General features: G+C 44.5%; 1 protein-coding gene across 3 annotated transcripts in view; it reads left to right on the forward strand.

The window, feature by feature from the left end:
* The window catches only part of RALGPS1 (Ral GEF with PH domain and SH3 binding motif 1), a 394,814-nt gene that overhangs the window by 101,284 nt on the left and 279,043 nt on the right, over nucleotides 1–14,487 (forward strand). For all 3 annotated transcript variants that reach the window (XM_074973513.1, XM_074973514.1, XM_074973515.1), the window contains one exon: nucleotides 3,205–3,288. In XM_074973513.1, the coding sequence (XP_074829614.1) occupies nucleotides 3,205–3,288 (84 nt within the window). The remainder of the gene's footprint in view (nucleotides 1–3,204; nucleotides 3,289–14,487) is intronic.

Here is a 14,487-nt window from a genome sequence, read left to right on the forward strand (position 1 = left end):
AGGGATTTAGTGGTCAGGGCCTGGGATCCCTAAAAGCTTAGCTGCAGCTCTGGTACAAAGACCACTGTTGACATTTTCACTTTGACACAGTAGAATTGTCTACTGCAAGGGTAAAGCTCAACTGTGCAAGAGACAGCGCTTTCTTGGGGGCTACTCCCAGATTTAGGGAACAAACTTGCTAAGGATTTGAGAACTACTAAAACATTACTGTTTTCTATTCTAAGTGCACTGTAATACTTGGCCCTGCCTTTACTAGGAAAAACCTATAGCACTTCATACATAAATATACAGTTAAAGTAGTTAAATCCTTGTACAATTTTCCCTTTGGTGAAAGGGAGGGAGAAAGAAGACATTACTTAATACGCTACTGGCAGCTTGTGATGGGGTTCATTCACTGCAAAGGGTGCCACCTTGTGGCCACATCTCGGGATCATCTCCACTCAGTTCTGACATCCTCTTCCTTACACCATGGCCCCTCTCTCTCCAGGACTTGGGGTGCCCCTTCTTCGTAACTCAGCCCTTTTGGCAGATCACTATAGTCCTCCCTTTCCAGGGTAGCAAAGTCTTTCTGGACCAGCTGTCTGGTTGGTGTCTCCAATGCTCTTGTGCCACTTCCCAGTGGCTGGTGGGGGAACCAGGCCTGCCCTCTGAACTGCGTTCCAGCCCAGGGACCCTATAACAAGCAGCCAAGGTCAGCACGGTCCTACCCCTTACTGCTGTTTCCCTGGGCATCTTCTTACTTTGTGCTTTTAGGCTTCCTTTCCCCCCCAACTTCTCTGGGATTTACCCTTCTTCTAGGGGTTAGAAGCCTGGGGCTTTTTCTCCCTCCTGGGTTTTCACCTCCCCTCTGCTCCCTGGAGTGACTGCAGACTCTCTCCTGCAGCCCCCTTCTGCTGCAAACTTCCTGGCTTTATAATCCATCCTACTTAAGCCCAGCTGAGCCTCTTGTTCATTTAAGCCTGGTTTTCCTCAGGCCCACATTAACCCTTTATCACTCAGGTATCTTTTGCAGGCATACAGCAATGCTACACTGAGTTGATCAGACTTAAATACAGGGTATGGATTCAGGGTACATTGTACATCCATGTTACATAGAAACCCTCTCCCTTTATATACAGTTACACATTTAATTGCATTTACTGTACAGTGTATTACACATTTTAGGGTTGGCTTGGTTACTTTGTAGGAACCAATCTCTGTACAGCATGCTCTGTCCACGCACTGTCCATGTTCACCAACTCTTTACCTGTTTTCCCGACTTATCTTGTCCATTGTTATCTTGTAAGTGGTTCTCTGGGTGTTCTTTTCCCTTATCTTAGCTGCATAAATATTATTAGGTGCCCTGTGCTGTTTGGAGGAGCAGAAAATACAGGGAAGAAAAAACATCACCCCTGGAATCCTAGTTCTACTACCTACCACACAGCCCCCTGGCAACAGTTGGGTGTTGCTTGTGTGTATGGGCTGAGTGAAAGGTTAGAAATATTTAAGAGCATAAGAAGGCCATACAGGTTCAGATCAATGGTCCATCTAGGCCACTATCCTGCCTCTGAGTGTGGCTGGTGCCACGTGCTTCAGAGGGAATGAACACAACAGTGCAATTATCAAGTGATCCATCCCCTGTTGTCCAGTCCTAGCTTCAGGCTGTTGGGGGTTTAGGGGATACCCAGAGCATGGAGTTGTATTCTTCTGCCCCCCCCCCCAATCTTGGCTAATAGCCATTGATGGACCCATCCTCCATGAACTCATCTAATTCTTTTTTGAACCCAGTTATACTTTTGGCCTTCACAACATCCCATGGCCACAAGTTCCACAGTTTGACTGTGCATTGTGTGAAGAAATACTTCCCTTTGTTTGTTTTAAACCTGCTGCCTATTAATTTCAGCAGGTGACCCCTAGTTCATGTGTTATGTGAAGGGATACGTAACACTTTCTCCATACCATTCATGATTTTCATATCACCACTCAGTTGTGTCTTTTCTAAGATGAACAGTTTCATACACTTTTTAATCTCTCCTCATATGGAATCTGTCTCATCCACCTAATCATTTTTGTTGTCCTTCTTTGCACTTTTCTAATTGTAGTATAATTTACTAAACGTTATGTTTAAAATATTTAGTGTGTGAATCAATAGGTTCAATGTAGGCAGATTGTTTCAGATCTTCATTGTCAAGATAACTGAGCTCCGTGCAATTCAGTGTGTGGAACATTAAAAATAGGACCACTCTTGGGTGTGGATGTATTTATGTTGAAAAGTCCATGATGCATTTTGTAGGAGTAAGGTTTGCCCAAGTTACTGTTACTGTTAAAAAAAGTAACTCCCTCCATATTGTGCAGCATCTTGTGCACTTTTTGGCTATGGCCTTTCATCCCAGAGGCAGCTGAAGTTCCTTAATACGCTCTGTGTGTAATTAAGTGCTTAATGATTAAAGGTCCAACATAAAAGTATGATAGTATTTTAGCACATGCTACACAGTGAATCAGAAGGGCGGCTTTATTGGGATATCTCTCCAGAAAATGTCCTAGCCTAATGACAGTGAATGGTAATGACTGGTACTTCAAGAGAGCAAAGATTTACAGAGTCGTTGTCATGGAATTAGGGCCTTTATAACTGCAAAAACAACGAGGAGTCCGGTGGCACCTTAAAGACTAACAGATTTATTTGGGCATAAGCCTTCATGGGTAAAAAACCACTTCTTCAGATGCATGGAGTGAAAATTACAGATACAAGCATAAATATACTGGCACATAAAGCTTATGCCCAAATAGGGTGACCAGATAGCAAGTGTGAAAAATCGGGACACAGGGTGGGGGGTAATAGAAGCCTATATAAGAAAAAGCCCCAAATATCAGGACTGTCCCTATACAATCAGGACATCTGGTCACCTTATGCCCAAATAAATCTGTTAGTCTTTAAGGTGCCACCAGACTCCTTGTTGTTTTTGTGGATACAGGCTAACATGGCTACCCCTCTGATACTTAATTTATAACTGCAGTGATTGATGTTTTAGAAATGCCTGCGGTAGATATTACTCTTATCTGTCCATTTCTGTGTTTCCCTCTAATGGTATTTCAGTTAAGTTTAGTGTCCTTTCCTTACATTGGAACTCAAAGACAATATTTCAACTTTGTTTTATTTTTAAAGATTGTTTATCTTCCTTTTAAAAAGTTGTAAATAGTGAAACAGTATTTTGGTATATTTTCTAGGAACTAGCCAGCTGTGGATGGAATAAGAAAGAAAAACACATCCTAGCCCCTAATATTGTTGCCTTTACAAGGAGGTTTAATCAGGTAAATAATCTAATTAGATTTACAGAATTAACACTGCCCACCTGAATTTAACAAGGATTGAATTTGTTACTTCATTGATATACATAAATGTGCCACATCTGAATCCTATTAACACAGTGCTTTGATGGATTAGTAATCATAAGAGTTAGGTTTTTTTTTCTTGAGAGTTGTTGGCTTTAAAGGAGATCAGTATGGGTGTAGCAAATATGTTGATTGTAACTGACTTGTAATTTTTCAGACTAGAGCTACATTTAAATGCTGCAAGGGATGGATATAAAATAGGGTCATTTTAAGATGAGTATTACATGTTATTCAATGGACATGAAGAATAATAATGGATTGGTGGTGTTGGGTTTGGGCTTTTGTTTATTTAGTTCTTTTTTGATGGGGGATTTTATTTATTTAATAACAGATGTGAAAACAAATTGCTAAATGTCAAGGGAATATTTTGCTTTCTGATAAAGACTATTTGATTATATTTCACTTCAACAACCTGCTCTCAAACAACAAGGTTTCTGGGTAGTGATCAATGGCTCCATGTCTAGTTGGCATCCGGTATCAAGCAGAGTGCCCCAAGGGTTGGTCCTCGGGCCAGTTTTGTTCAATATCTTCATTAATGATCTGGAGGATGGCATGGATTGCACCCTCAGCAAGTTTGCAGATGACACTAAACTGGGAAGAGTGGCTGGAGGGTAGGGATAGGATACAGAGGGCCCTAGACAAATTAGGAGTTTGGGCCAAAAGAAATCTGATGAGGTTCAACAAGGACAAATGCAGAGTCCTTCACTTAGGAAGGAAGAATCCCATGTACTGCTACAGACTAGGGATTGAGCAGCTAGGCAGCAGTTCTGCAGAAAAGGACCTAGGGATTACAGTGGACGAGAAGCTGGATATGAGTCAACAGTGTGCCCTTGTAGCCAAGAAGGCTAACGGCATTTTGGGCTGTATAAAGTAGGAGCATTGCCAGCAGATTGAGGGATGTGATCATTCCCCTCTATTCGGCATTGGTGAGGCCGCATCTGGAGTACTGTGTCCGGTTTTGGGCCCCACACTACAAGAAGGATGTGGAAAAATTGGAAAGAGTCCAGCAGAGGGCAACAAAAATGATTAGGGGTCTGGAGCGCATGAATTATGAGTAGAGGCTGAGGGAACTGGGATTATTTAGTCTGCAGAAGAGAAGAATGAGGGGGGATTTGATAGCTGCTTTCAACTACCTGAAAGGGGGTTCCGAAGAGGATGGCTCTAGACTGTTCTCAGTGGTAGCAGATGACAGAACAAGGAGTAATGGTCTCAAGTTGCAGTGGGGGAGGTTTAGGTTGGATATTAGGAAAAACTTTGTCAGTAGAAGGGTGGTGAAGCACTGGAATGGGTTACCTAGGGAGGTGGTGGAATCTCCTTCTTTAGAGGTTTTTAAGGTCAGGCTTGAGAAAGCCCTGGCTGGGATGATTTAGTTGGCGATTAGGTCCTGCTTTGAGCAGGGAGTTGGACTAGATGACCTTCTGAGGTCCCTTCCAACCCTGATATTCTATGTTTCTTCCAGAGCCTGAGACTTTCTGGGGTTCTGATGTAACCCTCAGTAAACACGTGCATGTATTCACCTTGCATCTAATAATAAGAAATGAACAATGAGTTAAAAATTTTTCCACTCAATTGCAATACAAAGCATAGTTTATCCTTATAACACTCTTGTAATTTAGAAAGGAAAAATCCTACCTAGCAAATCAAGTATATGCTAATTTTAGGAGCATTCCGAGTAACAATAACCATCAAATTGTGCTTAGAGTGCGCTCAGAAGTGGTTGTGTGATTTGTCATTGTGCACAGGCATCTAGATGAGGGGATAGTCAAGGTTAATCCTTAGTAACGAATAACTAAATGTTTAATGATATAAAAAGAAAAGAAGAGTTATTAAATGGTTAAGGAATCATATACTTTATAATCGATTTTTAGAGTTTCCAGGTCAGGATCATAGCTGTGATGATAAATCTGGTAGCTTGTTTTTATCCAAGCAGGTTGGGGGTCATTCAGTTCCTTGTTCGAAGCTTCCTTGGAAAATTACAGTCCAGAGGTGAGAAGCAGAAATGAAGACAAAGAAAATGATGTCACAGAGCAGTTTCCCTTTTAAATGTTCAGCCCAGGTGCATGGAAAATTCGTGGCAAAAGATGGAGTCTTAGGTCACGTCCTCATCACGTTTCTTTGCATGCTGCAATGAGTCAGTGGCTCATTGAGTGTGTTTAGTCTCTTCAGTGGCCCGTTGTGAGAGCTGAGTGTCCTTAATGGACCATCAACACCTGACTGTCTAATCCTGATGTAAATCTGCCTGGGGGGTGTCACCCAGGAATCATAACATGTGTTTGAGATACAGATACATAACCAATATTCATAACTTCAGATACAAATAGGATACATGCATATTAAGAGGATTATCATACTTAGCAATCTGTAACTTTTCCATTGATACCTTACATGACATACTTTGTACAAGATTTGTTGCAATTGCATAACAGTGGTAGCAACAATGATATAAAAGGACATCTTCCTTTTCATACATATCATATATGGTTATTATTAGATAGCAACATCACCCCCTTCCTCAGGTCTAGTCTACACTGGCAATGCTAAAGCGCTTCCGCATGCCCAGCAATCCTGAGTTTAGGAGGTGCCTCTCCTGTATGGAGGCCATACCTGTAACAGACGGACATTCCCGCTGCGTCCATTGCCTCAGAAGCCCACATTCCCCAGAAGTGTACTTTTTGTCAGCTGCTGAAAGCCAGCTCCCGAAAATAACGGGAACTAAAGCTAAAAGTACTTCTGATGGAGGGAGCTCTGCAACCTGCGGCTGACCTGGTCCCAAGTCTCCTCGGCGACGGGAGCCATCACCATAGCCTCTACCTCCTAAGTAAGTGAACCAAGGAAGAATCTTTTGGATTCCTTATGTAAGACCTTCAAAAAGAGAGCCATGAGCCCTCACAGTGAGTCCTGAACCAGCCAGAGGAAAGCCCCAGCACATTCAGTCACTTCAGTACTGACCACTCCTAAACACAGTTCCCACAAGGCACAGGGTCATCCAGTGCAGATACCAGGAGTAAGCCTAAGTTTCCTCAGGGCACAGGTGCTGAGGCAGCGGTACCGCCTGTCAGAGATAGAAGCACAGACCATACCGCCTCTGTGAAGTCGGCGCCAATACAGAAACCCTCGGTACTGATGACAAATAGCAAAGCTCATCAGACCGCTCATCTCGGCCAAAATCGCCAATTGCTTCAGTCCCGATGACCACAGCACCACAGGAGTTCAGATTTTCTAAGGACCTACTGATATGTGAAACCCCAGAGTCCCCTTTACTCAGTACCAGGGTCCCTGTACCAGGCACATCTCGAACCATGGAGTCACCACCCAGTACCAAGCCATTCACCTCAGTCTCCTTATCTGTACCTCCAATGTCCAATGGAGATTCAAAACCTCCCCTAGTCATTACCACACTCATTCAGATTATGCTCCCTCCCGCCATCAATCCAGACTTTCCCAGACATATTTTCACTCTGGACCTCAACCCCCATGGTGTGACCAACCATGGGTTCTGCCACCAATGCCTTTTCCACAGTCCCAGTGGCCTTATGGGATCCACGGACAGCTTATAGGCACCATGCCTCCTGGACATCCAGTGTCACCACCAGGAATCTTGATGTGCTCTCCTTCTTCCTCTACATCCAGAGCCTCAGAGCCTCCTGAGGAAATTTATGAACCACAGGAGATTGGGCTAGAAGAGGAGATACTCCACCAACTATTTTCTCTTCCTTCTATCCAGATGAGGCAGTGATGCCCCCTCCTTCATCTATGGCAAACGACTTCATGTTCAGGACCTTACAAAGCGGGTGGCAGATACACTACAAATCCCTCTTGAGGAGGTGAAGGACACCCACCATATGCTGCTGGACATTTTACATACATCTGCCTCCTCCTCGAGGATCGCCCTCTCCATTAATGAGGTGCTTTTGGATCCAGCCAAACTCATTTGGCAAACACCAGCATCAGCCACACCAACTTGCAGATGGGCTGATAAGAAGTATTATGTCCCCCACAAGGAATCAGAGTTCCTCTTCTCCCACACGCCACCTAATCCCATTGTAGTAGATCTGGTGATCTCCCATGGCCACCAGTACTATTCAAAATCCACCCCTTTCTATAGGGATTGGGAGAGACTTGACTTGTTTGGGAGGAAGGCCTGTTCTTCTGTGACTTTACAGGTTTCAGAGTAACAGCCATGTTAGTCTGTATTCGCAAAAAGAAAAGGAGTACTTGTGGCACCTTAGAGACTAACCAATTTATTTGAGCATGAGCTTTCGTGAGCTACAGCTCACTTCATCGGATGCATCCGATGAAGTGAGCTGTAGCTCACGAAAGCTCATGCTCAAATAAATTGGTTAGTCTCTAAGGTGCCACAAGTACTCCTTTTCTTTTTGTGACTTTACAATTTCAAATTGCAAACTTACCAAGCTCTAGCAGCCAAATACGATGAAATTAATTACACCAAGCTTAACACCTTTATTTACCACCTGCTAGAGTCGCACAGAGACCAGTTTCAGGCCATCGTACAGGAGCGGCTGTTAGTGGTGAAAACAGCAATCCTGACTGCGCTAGATGGTGCAGATACTGCAACCCTTTTGATTTTGAAAGTGATCGTGATGCAATGAGCATCGTGGCTGCATCTTCTGGAACTGCTGAAGGAGGTTCAAAGGGGAGGTCCTCAACTCTCATCTGAAGGCCCGAAGACCATTGCTGCACTCCAGACTCTGAAGACTCCAGAGCCACACTACAGTCGCTGGGGATCTAATACACCTGGATAAAAAAGGAAATTTAGGACTCAGTCCTCCCAAAAGTTGCATCCACCCCAGTACCCATCATAGCACTACTGTGAGCCACAATGAAAAAGGTTCAAATTTCAGAGGTGCAAACTATCAGGCCCTCAATCCTCCACGTCACAGCCTTCCATCTCGAAATACCAATTTTGATGCCTTGTTTGAGGCCCTGAGAGACCACTCCCTATGACTAAGGCTGCGAGTTTGTCATAGAGGTAATGGAATTCAGGGATTCCGTGACTTTCCGTGACTTCGTCAGCAGCTGGTGCTGCTGACTGCAGGGCCGCCTGAGCAGCTCAGGCAGCCCCGGGGCTAGCCGCATTGGCCGCTGCTGTGGCAATCTTGGGCCACCGCCCTCTCCCCCCCCCCCCCCCCCGCAGCAGCAGGAATTTGAGTGTGGGAGGGGGCTCAGGGCTTGGGGTTGGGGTGCGGGAGGGGGTGAGGGCTCTAGGTGGCGCTTACCTTGATGTGGGGGGGCTCCCCAGACGCGGTGACATCCCTCAGCTCCTAGGCAGAGCAGGCACCCCCCCCCCCGCATGGTTCCTGGCCAATGGGAGCTGCAAAGCCGGCACTTGGGGTGGAGGCAGCGTGCAGAGCTGCTTTTCTATGCCTCTGCCTAGGAGCAGAGGGAGGGGGATGTTGCTGCTTCTGGGGAGGCATGGAGCCAGGTAGGGAGCCTGACAGCCCTGGCAAACCTCTCAACCCCAGCACCAGTGGGGGGTCCCAGGCTTCGCACCGCCCCCCTGAGGACTAGCGGTGCCCCCCCAGGCAACCCCCCCTGCACCCTCAGCGCCTTCCGGGCCACCACCCATGTCCCCTCCCCATAACATTATTTCTCACTACAGATGCATCCCTCATAGGTTGCGGTGCACATCTCAACAACCTCACAACTCAGGGCAAATGGTCATCCATGGAGGCGCCTCTCCACAATCAACCTCCTCACACTCAGAGCAGTCAGGATTGCTTGCATTCACTTTCTTCCACTGATCAGAGGTACACACACACAGTTGATAGCAGACAACATTGCGTGCATGTACTACATAAATTGTCAGGGCGGCACCCTGTGTGCGGAAATGGTAAAGCTATGGAACTGGTGCATTTGCCACAATGTTCTAATATCAGCATCCTACCTAACGGGAAAGCAGAACACAGCAGCGGACGCTCTGAGTGGCAAAGTGGGAAATGAACCCAACAGTACGCCACAACATATTCTATCAATGGGAGACACTGATGATAGACTTGTTTGCTGCATATCTGAACAAGAAGTGCCCATGCTATTGCTCCAGGGCCACCTTGGACAGCACTGATTAGGTGGCATTCTTCTTCTTCCATGAGACAAGGGCCTTCTATGTGCCTTTTTTCCGTTCCCTCTGCTGTTGAAAGTCCTGTTAAAAATAAAAAGAGAAAAAGTAAATGTCATACTAATTGATCCCACCTGGCCGAGATAAATGTCATATCCGTACCTGTCACAGGTTGCAAGATGTCCACTGATTCCTCTTCAACTCACTCCTTACCTCCTCTCACAGAACAAAGGGCATATTCTCCATCCCACCCTGCATATATTCTGTCTCAAGGCTTGTCTCCTTCGTGGTTCTAACACATAGAGAGTTCCTGCTCCTTGGAGGTACAGGAAGTGTTACTACACAGTAGAAAATGGGCTACCCATTGTACTTACCTGCAAAAGTGGACTAAATTTCAGGTTTGGTTAATTTCCTGACAAATTACCCCATCATTTTCTACCCTTCCCATGGTGTTGGACTATATAGTTGTTCTCAAGAGGTCGGGCCTATTCCTCAGTTCACTCAACATACACCCGGTGACCATAGCAACTTTCCATCAACTAGTAAAGGGATACTCAGTTTTCTCCCACCCAGTTACAAAAAGATTCCTTAAGGGCATAGTGAACCTCTCTCCCCAACCCAGACATCCCATTCCAACATGGGACCTAAATCTGGTTTTAAAGAGCCTCACTAGTTTTCCCTTTTACCTATGGCCATTTGCTCGCTCACATATCTGTCAATGAAGACAGCATTTCTGGTTACCTTCACTTTGGCAAGGAGAATAGGAGAAATAGTGACGCTAATAATGCACCCCCCTTTTACAATATTCTTTAAAGACAAGGTTACTCTTTGGCCCCACCCAAAGTTCATCCCCAAGGTGACCTCATCTTTTCACATAAACCAGTTGATTCACCTCTCAACCTCTTACCCTAAGCCTCACCGTGATAACAGGGAGGCCATACTGCACACACTAGACATTAGGAGAGCCCTGGCCTTTTACCTGGATAGGACGAAGGCCTTTAGGAAATCTCCTAAGCTTTTCCTTTCCATTACGGAAAGGTCTAACGGCTCAGTGATATCAGCCCAGAGACACTCCAAATTTTGGACTGAACTGTATTAAGCACTGCTATCATGTTTGCACTGTGGTACCTCCATCTGAAATCTGCACGTAGTCCACGAAGTTGGTTTCTTCCTCTGTCACCTTCCTCAAGAATGTCCCTATCTCGGAAATCTGCAGAGCTGAGATTTGGGCGTCTGTTCATACATTCACAGAACACTATGCAATTACTGGAGAATGCTTCATTTTCAGCTCCACAGTACTGTCATCCATAACAGACTTGATGCCGAAGCACCACCCTTCCATTGAGGATACTGCTTGGGAGTCACCTACAGTGGAGCGCCCATAGGGACGCTACTCGAAGAAGAAGAGAAAGTTACTCACCTTTTGCAGTAACGATGATTCTTCAAGATGTGTGTCCCTATGGGTGCTCTGCAACCCGCCCTCCTCCCCTCTACTTCAGAGTTCTTGACAGGGACTCTGCGGTAGAGAAGGAACAGAGGGTGGTTTGCCCATGCGGCGCTAATTAGCCTTGAGACAGAGGAAGGGGCAGGGTATGGAGGGAAGAGTGCATGTGCTGGCTGAACGGACACTGCTACCAAAGATCTCCAATCAGAAATGCAGGGAGGAGTGGAGCATCCACAGGGACACACGTCTCAAAGAACCATTGTTACTGCACAAGGTGAGTAACTTTCTCTTCTTGAAGTGATTTGCCTTTTTTATTGGACTGTTAAAACATGTTTAAAGAGCATCAAAGAAGGAGAGACTTTGTATAAATTAAATGAACTTCAAACTGGACATTTCAACAGCTAACAGAATGTTGCTGGAGAAACTGCAATTTGAGCAAGCATAATTGCGAAGTTGGCCAAGGGATGCACCACAAAGAGGCCCTGAAAAGTGACTTGCGGCTCACCCAGAGCAAACTATCCAATGTTCAAGTTATGTCCCAAGATGGTTGTACCAACAGCTATGCCCTAACCTGCCTTACACAAACTAGTGTGACAAGATGTGTGGCAGAAAGAAGCTAGAAGGTTCCAGCCCCACTTGCAAGAACTAAAAAGGTGATGCTTCATTTCCTGATTGCATGGTGAGAGGAGGCCAGCTCTCATTGCTGTAGGACCTTTCGAATTTTTGGCAGAGTATGGGTTGCCATCTGATTTGGTCCATGCCAGCACTTCCAAAAAGAGATAACAAGTTATCCCAACAGAGATGGGATAAAATGGTCTTTTTCTGTTAGCATATTGTTTCTGAAAAGCTGAACACACCTGGAAGGGAGAAGACTGAGGTCCTGGGCTGACCACCTGGGAGTCCTGCTGTTGATATCAAGTTCATATCTCAGGCACGTTTAACTGTCTCTTTCTATTTTCAGTAATTCAGGTTGCCCGTTAGTACACTGAGAAAAAACTATAATTCATAGAATCATAGAATATCAGGGTTGGAAGGGACCTCAGGAGGTCATCTAGTCCAACCCCCTGCTCAAAGCAGGACCAATCCCCAATTAAATCATCCCAGCCAGGGCTTTGTCAAGCCTGACCTTAAAAACTTCCAAGGAAGGAGATTCTACCACCTCCCTAGGTAATGCATTCCAGTGTTTCACCACCCTCCTAGTGAAAAAGTTTTTCCTAATATCCAACCTAAACCTCCCCCACTGCAACTTGAGACCATTACTCCTTGTCCCGTCATCTTCTACCACTGAGAATAGTCTAGATCCATATTCTTTGGATCCACCTCTCAGGTAGTTGAAAGCAGCTATCAAATCCCCCCTCATTCTTCTCTTCTGTAGACTAAACAATCCCAGTTCCCTCAGCGTCTCCTCATAAGTCATGTGTTCCAGACCCCTAATCATTTTTGTTGCCCTTTGCTGGACTCTCTCCAATTTATCCACATCCTTCTTGTAGTGTGGGGCCCAAAACTGGACACAGTACTCCAGATGAGGCCTCACCAACGTCGAATAGAGGGGAACGATCACGTCCCTCGATCTGCGGGCTATGCCCTTACTTATACATCCCAAAATGCCATTGGCCTTCTTGGCAACAAGGGCACACTGTTGACTCATATCAATTGTCTCCATCCTTCACGCCACCTGTATTTGCAGTGTAAACTCTGCTATGAATAATAACTAAAATGAAAGCTGATGACTCAGCAAAGATCTGGTGACAAGTAACACAGTGTGATAACCCAAATCAGTCAAATGACCATTTTCTGAAACTGGTAACTAATTAGTAAGGAAGTGTACCTGCTTGTGTCTGTACTTTAAAGATGGTCAGAGTTAGTGTGTCTCCTTGTTTTGTAACAGGTTCAAAGCAAGGTTGTAAAGTGATCTGAAGCTCAACAAGTTACTGTTGTTAACTAAGATTGTTGAACACTATGTATATTTACCATAGTTAATCGCTTCATAATGCCTTTCAAATTTTAGGTGCACACAGTCATAAAACAGACTAAGCGTACAAGCTTCTTGAACTGCACTCATAGGAACATAAGAATGGCCATGCTGGGTTAGACCAAAGGTCCACCTAGCCCAGTATCCTGTCTTCTGACAATGGCCAATGCCAGGTGCCCCAGAGGGAATGAACAGAACAGGTAATCATCAAGTGATCCATTCCCTGTTGCTCATTCCCAGCTTCTGGCAAACAGAGGCTAAGGACATCATTCCTGCCCATCCTGGCTAATAGCCATTGATGGATCTATCTTCCATGAATTAATCTAATTCTTTTTTGAACCCTGTTATGGTCTTGGCCTTCACAACATCCTCTGGCAAGGAGTTCCACATGTTGACTGTACATTGTGTGAAGAAATACTTCCTTTTATTTGTTTTAAACCTGCTGCCTATTAATTCCATTTGTTGACCCCTAGTTCTTGTGTTATGAGAAGTAGTAAACAACACTTCCTTATCTACTTTCTCTACACCAGTCATGATTTTATAGACCTCTATCATATCTCCTCTTAGCCTTTTTTTTTTCCAAGCTGAAAAGTCCCAGTCTTATTAATCTCTCCTCATACGGAAGCTGTTCCATATCCCTAATATTTTTTTTTTTTTGCCCTTTTCTGAATCTTTTTCAATTCCAATATATCTTTTTTTGAGATGAGGGAACCACATCTGTACACAGTATTCAAGATGTGGGCATACCATGGATTTATTTAGAGGCAATATTATATTTTCTGTCCTATTATCTATCCCTTTCTTAATGATTCCCAGCATTCTGTTCTCTTTTTTGACGGCCGCTGTACATTGAATGGATGTTTTCAGAGAATTATCCACAGTGTCTCCAAGATCTCTTTCTTGACTGGTATCAGTTCATTTAGACCCCATCATATATGTATAGTTGGGATTACGCTTTCCAATATGCATTACTTTGCATTTATCAACATTAAATTTCATCTGCCACTTTGTTGCCCAGTCACCCAGTTTTGAGAGATCCTTTTGTAGCTCTTCGCAGTCTGCCTGGGTTTTAACTATCTTTAGTAATTTTTTATCATCTGCAAATTTTGCCACCTCACTGTTTACCCCTTTTTCCAGATCATTTATGAATATGTTGAATAGGACTTGTCCCAGAACAGACTCCTGGGGGACACCACTGTTTACCTCTCTCCATTCTGAAAACTGACCATTTATACCTACCCTTTGTTTCCTATCTTTTAACCAGTTACCAATCCATCAGAGCCCCTTCCGTCTTATCCCGTGGCAGCTTACTTTGCATAAGAGCCTTTGGTGAGAGACCTTGTAAAATGACTTTCTAAAAATCTAAGTACACTATATCCACTGGATCCCCACTCAGTCTGTATAGTCTGTCATAAATGTAGAAGTTCATGTTAAAGGAGTGTGGGGAAGTAGGTTAAAAGGATTGACTACTGTAGATCCACTGGGAAGGAGACCTGGGTGAACTGGCATGTATTTAATTAACCAATTTGTCTTGCACTTTAACTTTGTATGGGGGGGGAAGGGGCGAGTTTTCGTTTTACATTTTGCTTTTGTTTTTTCTTTCTCCTCTGTTTGGAGGGACTCATA

This window comes from Natator depressus, chromosome 16, assembly GCF_965152275.1.
Source record: "Natator depressus isolate rNatDep1 chromosome 16, rNatDep2.hap1, whole genome shotgun sequence".
In the NCBI taxonomy this organism is placed as follows: Eukaryota; Metazoa; Chordata; order Testudines; family Cheloniidae; genus Natator; species Natator depressus.